The following is a 20,206-nucleotide window of genomic DNA, read 5'->3' as shown; positions in this document are numbered from 1 at the left end:
AAGGGACCTTTAAGATCACCGAATCCAACCATCAACATGACACTGCCAAAACCACTAAACCGTGCATCTCAGCACCATGTCTACCTGTCTTTTAAATATGTCCAGGGATGGGGATTCATTTGGTTCCCTGGGCAGCCTGTTCCCCTGCTTGATCACCCTTTCTGTGAAGAAATTTGTCAAAGTATACGATGTAAACCTCCCCTGGTGCAACCTGAGGCCGTTTCCTCTTGTCCTGACACTTGTTCTTGGGAGAAGAGCCCGACCCCCCCTGGCTACCCCCTCCTTTCAGGGAGCTGTAGGGAACAAGAAGGTCTCCCCTCAGCTCCTTTTCTCCAGGCTGAACACCCCCAGCTCCCTCAGCCGCTCCTCACCAGACTGGTGCTCCAGACCCCTCACCAGCTCTGTTGCCCTTCTCTGGACACGCTCCAGCACCTCAATGTCTGTCTTGTCGTAAGAGGCCCAAAACTGGACACAGCCCTCGAGGTGGGGCCTCACCAGTGCTGAGCACAGGGGGACAAATGCTGCCCCAGTCCTGTATCTTAGATGCAGCCATTTTCCCACTAACAGGTATCTTTCGTTGTTTTAACCAGGTTTCACAAATAAATCTTTAACACATGAGAGTAAGGATTGAGTCTTGTGTTGAAAATGATCAATTTGATCAAGACTAAATGCTTAAATATTAAATTGGTTTGTGAAGTGATAGAAACCTTGTAGGTAAGAGGGCACTCTCAGCAGCAGACACCACAAAATGAAGTTATCCCTGTCCTTTCCAAACGTAGGAACTTAATAAACCTCAGATAGCTTAACTTTCTCGAATTAGGCTGAAATAAACATAAAAACATTAAACCCGAGGAAAAAAAATCCCTTTTTTTTTTTTTTTTTTTTTTACTGTGAGAGTGGACAAACACTGCAACAGATGTTGTGAAGTCTTTATCCTTGGAGTTTTTTGTGACACGGCCCTGAGCGACCTGCTGTAGTCGGCCGTGCTCTGAGCAGGGGGCTGGATTGGACAATCTCCAGCAGTCCCTTCCGACCTCAGCTATTCCCTTAGTCTGCAATTTTGCTGGACTGTAAAGAAAACACGACAGTTCACATCAAAGGAAAATGAAAAGGATCAGGGACCAGTTTCAGGGGTTAGGGCAGGGCTCAAGGTCAGGAGTCGTATAAACAAAAGCGTAATAAATCTACGACCTCATCCCCTTAGCTTTCATCATTTATTCAGGAATGTAAGTACAATTAAGTGGTTTGGGTTATTTGTCTTAAAAACCCCCTCAGGAATGTAAGCAAGAATATGGAAGTGTCACATGGCTAACAATAGTCTTTAAAAACGCACCGACTATAGTCCGATAAATATCTAAGATAAAATACCGGCCTCAATGATTTTTAACTCTCCAATTTTAAGTATTATCAATAGAATTGTATACAGAAACATTAACAGCTTTCCAGCTCCCAGACACCAGGGAAATACTTGCTTGTTAGCAATCCAGGAGCTGCGATCAAGATGCTCACGTGTCAAATGAGAATGGACTGAGCTTACATTTACACAACTAATTTAACTTTTCCTTGTTTGTCAAGTTCCACAATAGCAAGTTCTTTCAAGATTTGTATTCTTGAGTCAGTGGCTTTCATATTCATCTTGTTCATCTGCGAAATACTCAACGCTGCTCTGTAAGACAAAAGCAAACTATTGAGCAAAACAAGGTATTAAACTTCAGGCCTGGCAGAAAAAGGCTAAAAAGTGCATACTGTTTCATGAGCAATTTTTGCAAGTGCTCTGTAATTCTCATACTTATTCAAATTGTCATCAACTCTTCTGTGCTACTTCAAGCTGTGAACAGGGATTTGCTAACCCAACCTTGGGGTTAGAGAGGCAGAATTTCCGAGTTAAAAACTTCCTCATTTTTAACTTCAGCCTGAAAGAAATCTGCAGCACACGTGCAGAGAGGGGCCGGGGCTTGGGGAGGCGGGAGGGGCTGGTTCAGGGGTGGTGGTTCAGCATTAGGGCTTTGCACTGCCAGTCTGGATGCGGATTCCGACAGCGAACAGGGTTTGGCAGTACAAGTGTGTCAGCAAAACTTTCCTGAAGAGACACGGTTTTGGACATCTGTACAGTGAAACCAAAGGGAAAAAATCTGCTTATCTGAAGAGAGAAACCGATTTTCTCTTCTGAAGAACCTGACATCCAGATTTGAAAATTATCAAATCATACAAGCCATTTCTATACAAATTAATTTAGGGGGTTTTGTTGACGGCCTAACACTTTGGGGTATATACCTAAGAAGGATGCAGGGGAGTAAAATCAAATTATGAAGTTATAATATAGCAGCAAATGGTTAACTAGCTGGTTTTGTTTAATTTGAAAAGGCTGAATTTCTTTACAGCTTATAAAATTCTTACTGATGAATGGCTTTAAGTCTTACCTGTTCTTATTTAAAATGAAGTGGTTAAATAACTCCCTGTACAAATTGTTCAAGTCTGCTAGTTTAACAGTACTTCTGATACTCCTTGGTACAGTCGTAAGTATTTCCTCTGTCAACGGTTTGAATTGCAATTCTAAAAAGTTAGAAATAAAAGATATTTGTTTCTTCAGAAATTAGGCCAAAGATATAAAGTACGTTAATTACTTTTTCAGAAACCCCCTAAATGGGTCTAAAGGAAGATTTTTCCAGCAAAAGGAATGAGAGAAGGAAGCTAATCCCTCCAAACTATCATTGTGTCTGCAGACCCAGTGAGAAACCATTTCGTTTGAGATCTGATGTAGATTAACAAATTTGGTCTGTCAATGACTAGTTGGTTGTTTTGTTTTGTTTTAAAAGAACTAGGAAAATTCCCTTCTATAAGTAGGGATAAATGGATTATAAAAGAGCTATTTCTACGGTAAGACTAGTAGACCATTTCTTCCAGACCATAAACACAACAGGACCCAGTTCAATCCCATCAAAAGCAAGACAAACTCCTACAGACATGGCAACTATATGTGGATAGTAACTTAAGGGATCAGTTTCTTACATTATAGTCTAAATTCTTCACATAAAATCAGTAGTTACTAGTGCCTTAGAGTGAAAACAGTGAATTTACTGTGCATCATAGACCCTATGTTTTTTAAATGACAGCTCAGAAACCATATCCAGGTCTCAGCCTATTCCTGCTTACTGTGAGATTTGGTCCTATTGTCCTAGGGGTAACGCAGACCTTATTTGTCAGCTGAAGTTATTTACAATATCCACCTTTTTCAGAAATTAAACAGTTTAATTCATTACTCCCTGAATTCTAGGTGGTAACTTGGTATGTTTAAACAGCACAGAACTATTAGAGTTGAATGTTAGAGATGGAAGTCTTGAGAGATTGGTTCTATTCACAAAGCTTATTTACTGGGGCTGGGGGGGTGTGAGTGGGACCAGTCAAGGGGAAAAAAAACAAACCCAAAAAGAAAACAGCGGGAAGATTCTTCTTCAAGCACTTACCTTCAGTTGAGCCAGGGACTGTAGATCCTGAACAAAACGGCTAAAAATAAACATGAGATAATATCAGGATTTGTTGGAATTTCATTTAGGAATTATTTTTTACAATTTCACTTCAGCATGAGTAATTACATTTTACCATTGGCTAACCAAGGATCTTGCTGCCCCTGAAGTCAACAGCATTCCGGTATGGATCTAGCTGAAAGCACTGTACATGCAACAAAGGAAGAAGATGGCTTTCCTATTCTCCAGCAACCTTCAGAGGCTGACAGTTCTGACAGGCTGAAGGTAGCTCTATCTAACTCTCCTCAACCAAAAATACTGCACTGACGAAAAAATCCCAGGGCCTTTGCGACATCTTTCCATTCTTTCTGCTTTTCAGAGAACATCCTCAAGCACACTCAGTGACAACACAGGGACTGATGCCAATTAAATTGGCCTCGGTAGCTGTAGGACATAGCTACATTTTGCATTGGGCCTGTTTTATGCCAGCTGTATCTTAAGTGACTTAGCATTAAATAATGGAAAGACAGAAATTGAGAGCATTGATCAAGGTAGGAGAAGATATTTGCAACTGAAGAGTGAATGAAGCTGCAAGATACGGGGCGGCTTTCATGCAAACCAACCAAGGCAATAAAGGGACAGAAAGCGGGGCATCCTTTGACAGAACAGTAGTGGGCAGTCAGAAGACATGTAGAAAAAGATAATAAGATAATTACACTCTATTAACCTTCTTTAATATTTTGCTTTTAATATGAGACCCAGATCAAATATATTAGAAGTTTGTGCTTGGAGTAGTTAGGGGAGAATATCTGACTTGTTTAACAGGTATTAGTTTAGATCTATGTTCTGCCGCATTACAGTTAGAATATGCTTATTGTTATTCATATTCCAAAATGTATTTAATATTTTACAGGATATGAAAATTTTATCCATTTTGATATACATTGATTTGAATCGATTACATTCTTCACTCCCACCCAAATGTGTTAACAGAACAACAGAACTGACAAGAGCAACCAACTGCATGCACCTCTGAAAAGAAATATAAACATATCCCCATTAAAAAAGAAGGGAAACAAAGTCTTCCATCAAAGCAATTCCTTCCTTTGTGGACAATTTAATTGGAACAAATCATAATCAGTATACATTAAAAATGAAAAGCTTTGTTAGAAACTTTAGTCCCATTTCTGAAAAATTCCATTCATTTGAGAGGTATTAAGTCACAAAACCAGCCATTCTGACTTCAGCTGAGCTGTACTCAGGATTATTGGTTTCTGGAATAGTGACACTCTGTGGCCTAATTACCTCTTCCACTAGCGATTCCATTTCTTTAACAGTTTGGCAGGTTAACTGCTGTGCTGCAGCCTGTTCTTCTTCTGACAGAGGGAAGCGCTACAAAGGAAAACAAACAAAAAAACCCCAAGCCATACATAGAGATCTCTGACACAGTTCCTGGGGTGATGGTATTTACAGAAGAACTCAATATTTGTGTAGCCCTTTTCTCATGGAATCTAATAGTAGACTCCTACTTTCCTTCAAATGAAAGCAAATTTACAAGGCAAATATTTCTGCAAAATCCAACCATAACATTCCTTTAACATCAAAACTACAAATGAGTCAAGAAAAGAAGATAAATTATTCAATAAAAAGAAGTATTTCACTTAAAGACTTACATCTCTCCATAACAGTTTAAAACATCTTTGGTTTAGGAAATATACAAAGTACAAGAAAATCTAAAAGGTCTAAATATAACTCAAGAGACAAGAGTCTTCCACTTTAACAAAATCCAAATATGAAATTATTCTTGGCAGTATATCCTTGGAACACAGGGAGAGAAAATATTTTTTCCTTTCTGTGACATGTAACTACTGTCTTTTAAATCCTTATACAGTACATTTTATCTATAAAGAATTACCAGTAACTTGTCTAGAGCTGTTGACAGATTGAACATGATCTCAGGGCACTGTCATTAGAACATTAAAGTGAGAGCTGAGATCTGGGAATATGTTTTAGTCACACCAGTTCTGTCTTTGCCACTAGACTATCAATTAGCTTTTTTTGATCTCATCACCTTATTTGTAAAGGGACAAAATTAATGATTTCACAGCCTCTTCAAAACTGTAATGAAGCAGTGTTTGAAGACAACTTAGGAAAATGTGGTCGTGGTGGTGTATGTTTTGGGGTTTTTTTAATAGATAGATAGGCATTAAAATACTGTGAAAAAACTTATTTCTTTGCACAAACAGCAATTCCAACGCATGTGTTACAATGCGTTGGTTTTAACTTACTCACTTCAGCCACTGGAAATACATTTGGCATTTAAAAGCTTTTTTGCCTTATAAAATTGGTTTCAGTTTCCAATTTCTTTAAGGTAGATACTTTTTAAAAATGTTTGTATACAACTGCAACACAGCTGTGCACAGAGGCATCAATTTCTATGAAATTATTTAAACATATATCACACTATTCACACTATTATGGCATTACTTCAAAACTGAGTAGCACTAGCTTAACTGTTGAGTGATGAATCAGGCATGTGATTTACAAAAAAGACCTCCAATCTTGCAAACATTTCTTCAGGTAAGAAGAGTCTTCTAAGAGTTCTCGAAGAGTCTGCACATGTAACAGTTTCCAGTGGAACTACTCACATCTACGGAAAGGTTACACAAATCCATGTTCATTTACAGGAGTGAGACCCGAGTGATTAAAATGAAAATACTACCTCAAGATCAGCATGTTGCTGTAATGCCTGAACCATCTTCATTGTGTTCTCTAGAGCAGCACGGATGCCCTTCATGGATTCTCTCTGCTCTATGGAAACTTTTTCCAGCTGCATACATAACATTTTATAACGAGATTTCACCACTGCGAGTTCTTCCAAGAGAGCAACTGGATTTTCCTGTGTAGAAATTAAAAGTACATTTAAACTATTTAAGAAGAGAAAATTAATGTGGCCACATACCAATTACAAGTATTGGCATTAGAGCCACTAAAATATAACATGAAATGACCCTTTACAATGAAAAGTGTAGCTGTGAGCATCTGTTTCATCTATACGTTTAATTTTTCATAAGCAAAAATGATAGTGTTAATAAAACAGCACAACTCTGTCATTCCACAACAAATACAGGAGGATGAATTTATCGTGTTGTTGGATTTTAATGGCTTTTCTGAGTTGTAATAAATTAGGGGCTTCTAAGTAAAAAGATTCTTTTTCCACTATATGTCACAATATATATGGAGGCAAGGACTCATTTATAAAACCCTTTACATGTTGCCATTTACTGTTTTCCTCTCATCTCTCCCCCAAATCTGAATTTAGTCATTGCTTATCAGCAAGTTTATCTTTGATCTCAGAACAAGGGTGAGTTTTAGCTCAAATTGGAATCTGTCTCTTCAATTTAGTTATTAACCCTACTACTCATTTCTCAAAGCAGAACATGGGAGAATTTCACTATACCAAGAAATCAAGCTGGTTTTGTTGCTTTCTCCACTGAATTCCTATTAGGTCAGTTATCTTGATATATGATACAAGAAATACTTTATAATAATAATAATCAAAAAGTACCGACTAGATAAAAGAACAGCCACATATATTTTACGATTAAAGAAAATGACCCATTTATTACCAACTTCATGCAAAATGCAGTAAGATCTATTAATTTAATCTGAAAATACTACCTCTGCTGCTGGATTATCAGGAAGGCTTTTCATTATTTCAAACTCCAGTCTGTGTTGAATATAATCCAGATCAGATTCTGCCTTCTGGAACTAAAATATTTAAGATCAGCCACAAAATATTAAAAAACAACAATTGCAGACAAACCCCAACTATTCGCCTTTCCTGTATTTCAGGAAAGCAGAAGCCAGATGCCTCCATTTTAAAGGCTCATGTACTATAAAAGTAAGTTTCTATTCCTCCAATCTATTCCATTAGCTAATGTTTGCCAATTCCGCTCACACACTTCTAGCCTATAAAATATAAAGCAATAAACTTTCAGACTTAACCATTTTCCTCTAACCTGTAAGAATCAAATGTGTGTCTACACAAACACCCCTATTAATTTTATGCTCTTTCCAGTTGTCTAACCCAAATTACCCAATTGTTCTCTTTGCATCTTACCATTAGTACATTTTTCATGCAGCTCCCCAAAATGCATGAAAACATTTCCATGTCCTCCTATAGTATCTTCCATCTATCTCCCTTGCAATGCCAAACCTCTTAAGATCAAGTTTTTAGGAAGTACACCAAAGAGGTAAATTGTATCAATAGACAAGAACATGCATCTTTTTTAAACTGATCTTCACTTGATGCAGAAGATGTTTGATTTTTTTCTCTTGAGATATTAGCATATTTTTCATCAATTTTTAGAGCTTTTTCTTGGCAAGCTGCTTTTCTTTTGAAACATTAAAAGCTCTGTTAGCAAAACTGCAGTACTCAGTTTTTTACACACCAGAGATTATCAATAAGCGTTCAGGATCCAAGCATATCAACAGAGATTTTATTATTAATTATGTTAGGAATGCATTCTCTCAGATGGTTATAATACCCATAATACATTTTATTATTCCACAATAAAAGAGAATGACAAATAGGTAATAAAATTGATGACATCACATTTCTTTCCTTGGGATAAATAAGCCACCAGAGAATTATCTAATTGCCTTGTAAAACAGTCTGCTGATAGCATTACTACTTAATTAATTTTAGTCCACAATTTTAATTTCTATTAAGGACTTCTACTTTAAAGAAAGGCGGTTTTCCCAGTTCACAAAAAACTCATGAATTTCTAAATGTAATAATTTGGGGATTTTACAGTCACAAAAAAGACAATGATGAAAGCAAGTTAATAATGCTTGTAACTTATTTAACTTGTTTTTCACTATTTATATTGAGATTAACCCTGAAGTAACCATTACAACTACATTCATTAGCTATATTCATTAGCTGTATCCAAAAGCACTAACTAGCAGTGCTATAATGGCAGCTAAAGTTCAGTAGTCTTTGGATGTAGCCTGTAGCCAGGCCTGGATACCAAAAGGATGTTTGTGTTTTAAATATCAGCCTTGGGATCCACCTTCAGGAACTGCCATTAATACCTTTGAGGATCTGGAATGTCAGATAGCCTAAAGGAATAGTGTTCGATCCAAGATATTCTACAAGTAAAATCCCCTTTCCAATGTAGTGAAAATGTATGATCTTTATATAAACACACCTTCAGCAAATTTTCAAGTAATAGCTTTAAGAAAAAGGAAAATAAATCTAATAAGGTCCTTAAGCGTCTATAAATCAAAGGGAAGGCTCTCACCTGTTACTGCCGCAACTTGCCATCTGACCAACAAAACTCCTTCCCACATCTACCCCAGAAACGAGTCATGATAAAATGCAAGAATAAAATACTTTTTATTACACTATGTATTTTTAAAGAGTTCATGAGGGATTCTTCCTAACTGTTCAATCGTTTCTGTTCTCCTCCATGAACAAACATTTTTAGGTTTTCATTTCTACGAGCAGGCACCCCAAAAAGATCATTTTTTGCCTTTCTTCAACTCCTCCATCTGATTCTTAGTTATTGGGAATGCAGGCAAAGAAGATGGGTGGCTTTCAAAGTTATCCATGAAGCCCTGTTCCTAAAATATTCAATATTGATAATTTGAGATTTACAAAATGACAGAAAGCCACTAATACCATGCTACATCTGTGATTCAAGATATTAAAAATTGAATGTGAAGCTGAAAGCTGTGGCTATAATTTTAAGATTTGTGAGATTAAGATTAATGAAAATATTAGCATGGTTTAGCATCTGCTTTCTTCTGAAAGTATGCTAACTCTAAAAGAAACAAAATTTATTATTAGCAATTTCAAAGCATGTTTATAAGCACTGCCATGTACTCCTCCATTGTGATCCATTTTTCCTTTGTTTTATAAATATTTATTTCTTGTTGTATTTCAAGAAACATACACCTTCAAATATCTCACCTTAAGGTTATAGGTTAGGACCATTGGTATGATGAGTCTTGTACAACAATCGCACAGAAAATGCAGTTTGTGAAATATAAATTTGTGGTTTACTCCCAGGCTTAGAAGAAAGTGTTAGAAAGTGTGAGGCCAGACTCAAGCCATCGCTGCACATTCTGCTTTCAGATGCTTTGACAATACTATTGCACTGCTAGCTGTAAAGTACAGTAGTGCAATAAAGTCAGAGCATTCGTTAGCAGCAAGAATTCTCTACAAGTAATCAATACACTCAAAATATGTATCAGAAAAAGCAGGTCAAGTCAGATACTGGTTTCCTATGGGTCATGGAGAAGTGGGCAAGGTTAATGTTCACCTTAAGTCCTAATAAAGACACACAAGAACTCACACATTTCAAGACATTTATTCATAATGCCTCTCATTCCACTGACCAAGGAGGGGGGAAGGAGAAAAACACCCAACAAAATGCTCAACAGATCTGTCAGAAATTCAATTTCAAACAATTTGGTGCTCTTTTAACTAGAAACTACATGTCCAAATGCATTTATTTTTTAGATTTGCCTCATAGCAAGCAAAGATTCCGAACTGCTATCAGACAGATGTTCTTCAACTGCATTACAGGGAACATTTTGTGGACACCAGAGTTTATTCTTCTTCTTTGCAGGTGTTGAATCACTTTAAAATGCACTTAAACACAGACTCATTTCCCAACATTGTGGATGTACATTAGCACTGGGGTGACAACATGTTAGAGCACCATCAAAGTGGGGGTGTATTTCATAAATCTTAATAAAGGTGTTTCCTTTAAACAAAACAGCAACTTCATATAAAAAGTTTGAGAACTCCTAGGGTTTGAAGGTGCTAAGATTCTTAACAACAAAATGCAAAGAAAGAGGGGAATGGAGTGGAGAGAGATGGATGATTGGTAATGCACACAGAGCAGCAACCCAGGTCAACTCCACGCCTGTAACATTTCTCTAGAACACCCTGTAGGAAATAAGAAAGCTATACAGTGTTCTTTCCTCTTTGTAGGACACTTATTTCTAAGGAAACACACAGAGTTGATGGTATTCGTCATTAAAAGGCCAGTTAATGTTTCTCCTTGGCCAATAACTACAGGACAACAAGTGCAAAAAAATAAATTAGTGGCAATCCCATTTGAGAGCTGTTTTGCAAATCACCACCTGATCTCAGATAGTGACTTTTGACTTGTGACTATAGTAATAAGAAGAATAATGAGTAACGTAGATAGTATTGCTGGCCAATGCCCTTTTAACATTGCACTGCTTTTTGTGCATGATCACTAGTAGTACAACATAAAAAGGGCACTGGACAGACACCACTCGAAGAAAAAAGTAGGTCCACTCTAACAAAAACACAGTGACAGAAATTAACTACCTTGCTCTGAATGAAGCACTCTCAGCTCATCTGACAGTTTATCCATTTGTTATCAAATTTTACTAAATGGATGTCCACAAAATTTCTCTCAGTGCAGACTGCTGAAGTGCATACTGGAAGGCACTAGCTGAGTATGTGAAGTCCTGAGTGTTGCAGGTTAATGAAATGGTTGTTGTACAGAAGGATACATTGATCACTAGTCACTACCACGTGCGCCATTTTCATTAGAGGCCCGACGCTGCGTCTGTTGAAGCTGCTGGAAATTGTGCAGCACACTCTCAGGTGTCCAAGTACAGCACCCAGTATTCTTATTTGAATTGTTAACTAGTCAGCTTTACAACCTTTTGCACAATGACTCTCATATTGTAGATGTCATGGTTCATTCAGCTTTTCTTGTTACTGTACTTTAAGCAATAGTCTCAAGTAACCGTCAATTACCTGGTATTTTCATACACATTGTTCTTTTCAAGCTCCTACAAATTAGTTTATCGCTGGTTCCATGAGACTAAAATGAAGCTTTCCATGAAATGCATGTCAAAACCTCTAGGGAAATAAGAGGTGTTATTTTATCACACTTCTGTGGAGAGAGCTGACTTCACAGGAAATCCAGGAAGAAGAAACAATGAGCAGAAAGAAAAGCCAGAGACACAAAGCTGCAATAAGTGAGACATAGTTTCCAATGTACATATTCGGATTGACATAAACAATGACAAAGAAAAATATTGCACTTTTGAATGAGGTTTGGATATAGGAAATTAATAAGTGAAATCGTTTGAGGTGTATTTAAGAAATCACCTTTTTCTTAAAAAAAAAGAAAAAAAGAAAAAAGAAGAAAACAAAAGAAACAGATGAAGATGCAACTGCCTTGTGCCACCCAGCAGTTTTAATGGAAGAAGGCAGCCAGGCATACCATCTTCCATCTTCTGCTAGAAGAAATTAACAGAAGAGTCAAACATAAAAATGTAAGACTAGCAGGGTGAAATCAAAATCAGTTCATTTTTCAAATGGATTACCCAAATGATTTGGGGTAATTCAAACAAGGAGAAAGTCCAAGCTATAATCTCAAAACCTCTGGAAGTTGTTACGCACCATGTCTGCGGACAATTGACCCGAACGAGCTCTCCACCTTCAAATTATTTATGCAACAATCATTTTGGTCTACGCGTAAAGTAGATCATGACAGTGTCCCATAATGGGACATAATGTCTTCTTCCACTACCATATATAAAAGCCCCTGTTAACTTTGAGGGGGCCAAAATACCTCTGATTATTTACATGTCTTAAAATGAGAATCACTAATCAGCAAACTTTAAAAGTAAGACTTTCAATAAAACACAGAAATAAACCACAACCTCAAATAAATATCAACATCTAACCTGAGTTTTTCTAAACAGATTTCTAAATTATTATTTCTAAAGTAGGCTTTAAAACAACAACAAATAATAATAAAAGAATACTAACAAAAGATATAGAGAGATCACTGTGGGCAAGGCTGAGGTTTTGAATTTGAAAGAACAACTTCAGAGCTCTGACAAGAATGTAGTACGTTACCAAATTCAAATACTGTATATTATTACCATCCTAAGTATTCAGTATGATGACTACAGTTCAGTACCTAAAGAAAAATAACTCCACCTCCTCAAAAGCATGATTTCTTCAAAGAAAAAAAAACAGAGAACACAGAACACACCACTTTGGTTTTGAAGTGCAGTAAAACTGAGAATTAGGTAGGATAGTTTGAATTCTCTGATCTTTCAACTAATGCAGGCATTCTGGCATTTAATCCAATTCTTACTTTTTATTTCTTAACTGAAATATTATTGCAGCTTAAAATACTCACGCAGAAGGGTCTTACTATTGCAATGACATGCAGGTCACTCGATGAGGTGACAATGGCACATTAGCAGAACTAGCTCACATTTAGACAACTTTCAGCCAGTTGTTTCTTTTCAGACAACAAACACTTACTGGCCCACTGCTCCCAGTGCTTTAAGGGAGGCATTATGCTGGTGCTGGAGAAAAGTGACTGAAGGAGCAATAAAGTATGTAAAAGTAAACTAAAAAAGTTTAAACACGGGGCATTAAGCAGCACACCAATTTTGTGTATTAAAGTGAAAGTCTAGGACTCATTAATTTAGAGGATACACAATATTCCACACCATGTTCTCCCAGTGTTCCTCCGATTTTTAATTTCTCTTGAATATTCCACTTTGGTGATGTCACTGTGTACAGATAAGAACTAGACTATTAAACTCATTTTTACTTATTTCTTAATTAGAATTTGAAACAAAGATTGCCAGAGGAGGAAAAAAGACCCAAACACAGACAAATCTATTTTTTGTCTCTGTATTGAATAATATACTTTTTTCTCCATATGGACACTTGTGGTTTATCAATTAAGTTACCTAACACTGCTGCTAGGACAATTAAAATTACAAAATAACTTTTGGAATTTTCCAAGCAAAAACCAAAGGAGCATCATATTTTGGAGAACTATGTCAGGGACTACAGGGGGGACGGGGGAATATGGAATAGATTTAGGAATAGAAATTACAGTATCTGTTAAGCATTTGGATGCATAAAATATTCCCAAAGCATTTTAATTAAAAAAAATTTAAAAAAAAGTGCTAATAAGATTACATTATATAAAAGCAAAAATGAAGACCAGGATTTGAAAGATGCCACGGGGAACTTGGCTGTTTGAAAAGACAGTTGTCCAGTGCCTCTCAATATGTGAAAGCACAGTATAGCGCCTTTTTTTCGCCCCCCCCCTTTTTTTTTTCCCCCTTTTCCAAGAGCGGGGCCGGCAGAAAGACGGCTGTTACCTAAAGTAGCTCAGTCTTGCCTTCAGCGGCCGGCCCACAGAGCGCTGAAACCCAACTTAAACGCTGTGAAGAACTACACGAACGTGAAGGGCCGCGGGAAAAGCCACCTTCTCCTCAGGACCGACTGTGGCCGAGGCCCCCTCAAAGGAAGATGGGCTGAAGGAGCCGAAGGGCTCCCGCTGAGGGGCCCCCACACGCCCCTCACCTCAGGGCGAGCGGCCCGGCCCGGCCCGGCCCGGCAGCGCCCACCCGCGGCCAGGCGAAAGGGGGAGTGTTCCCCACCTCCCCTCCCCGGGGCAGAGGAGAAGCGGTGTCCGAAGAGCGGCCATCCCGGTGGGAAGCCATCTCGTCTGGAGCCCATTCCCACACACACACGCGAATGAAACAGGCCGGCTGGGCCTCCTCCTCCTACCCTCACACACACCCACCGCCCCCCCCCCCCAAGGGTAAAATGGTCCAGCCCAGGTGAAGAGCTCCACCCTGAGAGAAAATGGAGCGGCACCATCAAGACCCGCCCCCCGCGGGGGGGGGGGGAACAGTCGAATGGACCGGCCCGGCCGAACTCGCCTGACCCACACGGCGGTGGCCGCGTCCAGCGACCGAATGGGGCGCGGGCGCGGCTGGAGGGGGGGGCGCCGGGGAGCGCCGCTCTCCCCCGCCGCCCCCCCCACAGCCGCGCCCGCGCCCCCCTGGCTTTTCCCCTCCCTCAGTGTCCGTCCAGGCGCTCCCGTCCCCGGCCCAGCCACCCCTTCTCAGCCCGGCCGCCGCCCGGACTCACCAGGGTCTCGAGCCTGGTAACCGCCGACTCCATGTTGAATAGTTGACATTCCTCAGGCGGCGGCGGGGAGATACCCAACCCCCCCCCCCCCCGCTTCAGGCTGGGAGAGTCGGCGGCTCGCATTGGGCAGCTGTCACCGGCCGCTCGGCTCCCATTGGCTGGGCGCTGACAGAGGGCGCTCGCTATTGGGTGGGGAGGAATGTAAACCCTCTGCGAGGTAGGGGGGAGCCGATTGGTCGGTGGAAAAGCTGCAGGCGGCGATTGGCTGCGAGCCGCCATTGGTCCGGAGTGGAATGTAGCGGTGATTGGCTGGAGTAGGGAGGGCAGCGCGGCGGAAAGGGGAGCGGTCGGTTAGCTGCCGCCCGTCTCCGGCAGGGCGGAGGAGCGCCGGTCACTCCCTCCTGTTTCCCCCGGCGGGCCGGTGCTCCCCCACCGTCCTACCCCATTGGCCTTTCCCATCCGAGCGGGATTCCCGCAGCTGATTGGTGGGGCTGAAAAACCTTTATCCAATGGCGGGGCGGATCACCTCAGTGAGGGGCGGAGCAGCGCTTGGCCCGCCATTGGCCCTTAGCCGCTCCCGTCGAGCCCGCGTCCGTCCAGCGGCCAATCAGCGGCCGTCTAACGGGGGCGACGTGGGGGGGAGACGGCAGAGAGCGGCGCTGCCATTGGCTGCGCGCGGCGCGGGGAGCGGTTTGAATCGGCGGCGCCGGGCGGGGAGGTGAGGGGCGACCGGGGGGGGGTGCGGGGTGGTCCCGCGGCTGGTCACCTGTGGCACCTCACGGTGTGTCCGTGTCCGTGTCCGACCGACCGTCCGTCCCCGGGTCGGGGGTGGGCCGGGGGGTGTGTGAGGAACCGTCCGCTCCTCGGTGTGGGCTCCCCGAAGAGCGGGGCCGGCCCCACGCCGGAGCGGGGAGGCTTCCGGGGCGCGGGGCGGTTGTTGAGGTAACGCTTGAGGCAGCGCCCGCGGTCAGGGGAGTCCGGGGCCCTCTTTCTGTGGTGTCTTCGCGCCTTTTGGCTACGTTCTTCACATTTTAGTTTCCCCAAAATGCAATATTTGTCGCTTCGGGATGTCTCTCTCTCTTTCCTCCTCCTCTCCTTGGAGCATTGTTCATTTCAGTGGCCAGTCCGGCCCAAACCACGACACAGGATAAAAAAAACCTGTTAACAAAAGCCTGTATAAAATGATACTTTTTACGTTGTTCACTCCTCTCGTGTACAAATACATCCTAGCAGATCATGGGAACTTAAGAGAAGGATATGGTTTTTATCAGTTGTATGTAATGCTTCTAGCAAGACAACTGTGAACAACTTCCTGATTTTTGAGATGCAGTCCATGTTCTTACCTACTGATCTGGTGGTAGCTTTGTCCCCACGTGAAAGTGGGTATTTTTCTATACATTAATTTTAAATGTATCTTTTTTTGACAGTAATGGCAAAGTATAAGAAATGCCGACGGAAAAAGAGAGCCAGAGCAAAATTTCTACTGGGAAAAAAAGGAGATGCTGCAAAACCAAACCCTCAGGGCTCAGGCTGTCCTTCTCCACGGTAAAAGGCTCAGTTGGAAATTTTCCTTTTAACTCAATTTCTGGGTCCGTTGTTTGCTCCCCATGGCTCGTGGAACTGAGGAAACAATTGTGTTTGGGGTATCTGCATCCTGGTATGGATGCTGTGGAATTGTTTAATCTTGTATATCTGCTAGTACTCTACCTATTGTTAACTTTAACGTGCAGGAAAAGCAGTTTGGATAAAAACGTATTGCAAATATGATTTTTATTTTTTTCACCTTCCTTTATTGAAATGTATTTTGGTCTTTCCTGATCTCTGTGCTTGTGTTTACTCTGTTGTCACTTGCTGTTGCTGGTACTTGACATTTCCAGATGATTGGTCACAGTTAACCTTTTCAAAGGCAGAAATTCTAGATATAATTTTGACCACATTCTGAAATGTTCTGTCCTAGGTCAGCAGGTGATCTCGCTCTGAACACATTGTCTGTCCCAAGCCATCTGCCCTCACTCTGGTCATTAGCCTTGCCCAGTGTAAAAAATGTGGTAAAACCCTTTACGGCAACAGCATCATTTTTGTATTGTTGGTGCCAGAACACGGTTGCACAGGTAAGTTTTCTACTTCTCTGTTTTTGCCAATGTGTGAGGTTGTTCTTAGCACTCAGGTGCAGGATATACAGTCAGATTTGAGAACTAAGCTGTAAATTTATTTACATCTATTGAAACATCCAAAGTGTATTTTGTGTTCACTGTTGAAGGAATAAGTATGAGAAGAGTGTCAAGGCCACCGTGGACATTAAATGCATACATGAAATTGTATGTATTGCAATATGAGGAGGATTTGCAGTGACAGAGGGTGCAGTCTTTCTTTCATAGCAGAAACGATTGTATGATTTTTTTTCAGGTCAAATATGAATCATACTTTAGAATTTGTAGACAAAGTTAAAGTTTTTTTGGAGAAAGTCACTCCTTGGGTTCCTGCCAAGGAAATATTCGGTGACATTTTCTATCTTGACTACAATGAGAAGACCTTGTGACAGAACTTTCAATAGTAATCATAGCCCTGTCTCAGGAAACACAACTTGGTGAAAATGTTTATCTGTTTTCTTTTTATGTTTAGAGTTTTAAGGTGGTTAAAGACACTATATTTCCATCACAAATCTACTTAAGGGAGCTAAATATGTTCAGAGAGCAGCTGGAAAAGTTGGAAACTGAATTTTCCAGACTAAAAGGAACCCTCCAGGTCAGTCTCAGTCCCAGTGGGGCAGGGTAATGTTCGCTTGTGTAAGCACGTAAGGAAACTGTGATCAGTGCAGATAATCTGAAATCTTAAGAGCTTCTCTATTGGGCAGCGCTTCACCTCTTCTTTGTCTTCAGTGTTACTAAACTGCGGTTACCTCACAGCTAGAGGGAACTGGTTTGCTGGCAAGCCTCATGAGAGGCTTTTTATGTCTTTCTGGATCAACTGAAGCCAGAACCTCTGTGCTGTGAAATTTCATCTACTTTTGCCAGTGATTTAATATTCTTTTATTTATTTATATTGTTCACAGATGAATGGAATTACAGCAGAAAATTCTCTTTGTCAAAGGTGTAATAAACCAGTTCTGGGTGCTCCTGTACAAATGCAGATGGACCTGCCGTCATCAGAATCTGGCCCTTCTGCAATACAGCTGCAGCCCGTATCTGCACCCCCTCCACCTCTTCCTCCTCCTCCTCCGCCACCACCACCACCACTGCCCCCACCAAGACTGCCTCCAGCACCTCTCCTCCTCAAACGCGGCAACGGCTCTAAAGCACTTTTGGTAGGGAGTAAAAGGTTTCTCCATTTCTTCACTCGTGTCTGGGTTCTTTGGGCCTGGTTTCATCAGGAAAGGGTGTCTTTGTGAATGCTCTGTCATTTGCCAATCCTGATTTCCCTTCCAACCACCTTTGTTTTCAGGCACCAACAGTAAAAAAGGATGGGCCGATGCAGATCACTCTAAAAGATCTCCTGAATGTTAAACTGAAGAAAACGAATAGCAACCTGAGAATGGACAAGGTAAACCGGAGGACACACAGATAAATGGATAACGGTGTATTGGGCAAACTCCATGCTGGAACTGATGTATATTCTGCAATGCTTGCCTCAGCCCCTCATAGAATTTTTTCAATAAATGAATTCTTCTTTTCCAAAAAATCCAATGATCAGCTTTAAGTAATCCTTCTAATTCTGCACCTGGGCATTCGAAGTGAAGAAATTAAGTGACTAACTTCAATCTCGGCTAGCATGCAGGACAGTTCTCCTTATTTTAGATTAAGAACACATAGCTTTGTGTCTGTGTTACAGATTTTAGGCTTTCTTTTGCCTAGGTGAAATCTTGTTTGCAGCAGTGGGTTGTTTTTTTTTTTTTTAATAAATCTGGTTTTGTTCAAGGCACGTTAAAATCTTAATGATTCAAAAAAGCATAAAAGCCATAGACCATAGAAGTCTTTCAGAGTATAAATATTAAATAGAGTTAAGGTTAATGAGGCCTTCTAAAGTTTATTTGTGGTAATGTTTCTTTTCTCACTTTAGGCAGAATCACCAGCAAAGACACGCAGGGCGTTAATTACAGTCTCAGATTTACAGAGTGTTAGTCTGAGACCTAAATCCAAGCCATCAGCTCACGTTACGAACTCCTTAATGTAAGATGTTTTCTTCCTTTCTTTGCTATTAGATTTTTCTGTTCTAAACAGTGATGAACACTGTTTACAGAGGGGAAAATGTTTTATCTTAACAATTTGTTTTGTTCTGTTAGCACCCCTCCTAAAAATCAGTTAGATCTTCGAAAACATCTGAAGAAAGTCAATATACAAAGGCAAGTTCCTTTCTATTCTCTTGTTTGTTTTTTTCTAGAAACAATAGAGAACTAATGATAATTCCCCTTATTCCCAATCTTTTCAGAAGCCCTGGTGGCACTCCACTAAATAGTAAAGAAAACATGGAGTGTGGGTCTGGGCTGACACCAATAATGACACAGGCACTACGGCGCAAATTTCAGGCAAGTCATGATGTGTCTCTTTGAAATTATAAACTTTACAGTCCATAGAATTATATACCAATTTTTTTCCCTACAGTGCAGCGTCACTGGTACGTGTTACCTAAGTCACAGTCTCTCCATAATTCTTCTCCAAAAGCCCTAAGTAGCCCTACGTAAGGGTGCTTGTTTTACCAATTCCCATTTTACCGGTAAGGAAACTGCAGAGCAGAAATGCCATTGCCCATCTCCGAGCAGGTTATCTGACAATGGTTAGGAAGAAAAGTTGCTTTTATTGATGGCCGTTGTAGTGCCTGAATGTGATCTCTGATGTCATAGTGCCAGTTTGCAGGAGAACACAATCTGAGGGTTAACAATGTCTTGATAGGGTCTGTTTTCTTTTATGAATGTCAGTTAAGAATTGCACTATATTTTATCTCAGTCAGAATTAGCACTAAGGTCATTTTTTTTCCTATTTTGACAGATGGCTCATCCGAAGAGTCCCTCGCCAGCCCGGTTAAGCACTGCAAACAGCTTTGATGAACAAAAGTAGGTTTATAGAACAATGTATTTTACATTCGTGGTCCGAAGAAGCCACTTGAATCCCATTTTTATCTCACTCAAGCATATGTATTTGTAACAAAATCCAGCACATACGAGAACGGGGCATCATGAAAAACCCCTTTAGGATTCTGCTTTTTAAAGGCAGTGTCTTTTTAATGTCTCTCAGTCTGGTTGCATCTTCTCTGTTAATGGAAGAAAACCAATGAAATTTCCCGAGTCTTTTGCTACCTGGCTGCTGCTGAAGCGGGGACTGTTATGTGTCCTAGCAGTGGTGCTCCTTGTAATATAAATATGTATTTGCTGAAATTCAGTATTGTTTTTACATTTTTTGTTGTTTAAACAAGAAAAATCTCGTTGGTAACTGCAGAGGTTCAAAGCAAAGCAAACATCTAATAACTGATGTTATTAGAGCGAAAGGCTGCAAATTTCCCAAAACAATTCGACTGCATGTATAAGAACGTATGAAGTGATTGCACTGTGTATCTCTGCTGGCTGGCGTCACATCGCCTGTCGCGACAGACTGCGCCGAGGAGGGACCGAAACCCCTCCCGAGTTTAAAACCAAGTTCACCGGCGGCGAAGGCGGGAGGACCGGGTCTCAACGTTTCGCCGTGCCGTGCCGTGCCGTGCCGTGCCGTGCCGTGCCGTGCCGTGCCGTGCCGTGCCGTGCCGTGGCTCCTTGCAAAATCTCGCCGTGTCTCGC

The 20,206-nt window shown here is 40.8% G+C and overlaps 2 protein-coding genes across 6 annotated transcripts; one reads left to right on the top strand and one right to left on the bottom strand.

Moving 5' to 3' along the window:
• Nucleotides 1-1,200: 1,200 nt before the first annotated feature.
• SKA2 (spindle and kinetochore associated complex subunit 2) lies at nucleotides 1,201-14,559 on the bottom strand. 4 transcript variants are annotated; one of them, XM_054209634.1, is made up of 7 exons: nucleotides 14,443-14,559; nucleotides 7,146-7,235; nucleotides 6,187-6,363; nucleotides 4,770-4,856; nucleotides 3,465-3,504; nucleotides 2,421-2,553; nucleotides 1,201-1,666 (listed from the first exon to the last, which is right to left on the bottom strand). In XM_054209634.1, the coding sequence occupies exons 1-7, from the start codon at nucleotides 14,473-14,475 to the stop codon at nucleotides 1,540-1,542; spliced, it is 687 nt and encodes a 228-aa protein (XP_054065609.1). In that variant the 5' UTR covers nucleotides 14,476-14,559; the 3' UTR covers nucleotides 1,201-1,539. The 4 variants fall into 4 exon arrangements, with proteins under 4 accessions (XP_054065609.1, XP_054065613.1, XP_054065611.1 ...); XM_054209638.1 differs by lacking the exon at nucleotides 14,443-14,559 and adding an exon at nucleotides 13,665-13,904; XM_054209636.1 differs by lacking the exon at nucleotides 14,443-14,559 and adding an exon at nucleotides 9,445-9,594.
• A 238-nt stretch (nucleotides 14,560-14,797) lies between these two features.
• PRR11 (proline rich 11) lies at nucleotides 14,798-20,191 on the top strand. Of its 2 annotated transcripts, none has more exons than XM_054209754.1 (10): nucleotides 14,798-15,160; nucleotides 15,870-15,987; nucleotides 16,400-16,553; nucleotides 17,065-17,187; nucleotides 17,495-17,746; nucleotides 17,884-17,982; nucleotides 18,499-18,608; nucleotides 18,722-18,781; nucleotides 18,868-18,964; nucleotides 19,425-20,191. In XM_054209754.1, the coding sequence occupies exons 2-10, from the start codon at nucleotides 15,872-15,874 to the stop codon at nucleotides 19,491-19,493; spliced, it is 1,080 nt and encodes a 359-aa protein (XP_054065729.1). In that variant the 5' UTR covers nucleotides 14,798-15,160; nucleotides 15,870-15,871; the 3' UTR covers nucleotides 19,494-20,191. The 2 variants fall into 2 exon arrangements, with proteins under 2 accessions (XP_054065729.1, XP_054065730.1); XM_054209755.1 differs by lacking the exon at nucleotides 14,798-15,160 and adding an exon at nucleotides 15,264-15,384.
• Nucleotides 20,192-20,206: the final 15 nt, after the last annotated feature.

The sequence above is a fragment of the Rissa tridactyla genome, chromosome 7 (genome assembly GCF_028500815.1).
Source record: "Rissa tridactyla isolate bRisTri1 chromosome 7, bRisTri1.patW.cur.20221130, whole genome shotgun sequence".
Taxonomy (NCBI): domain Eukaryota; kingdom Metazoa; phylum Chordata; class Aves; order Charadriiformes; family Laridae; genus Rissa; species Rissa tridactyla.
This window is presented reverse-complemented; position numbering and strand designations above follow the sequence as displayed.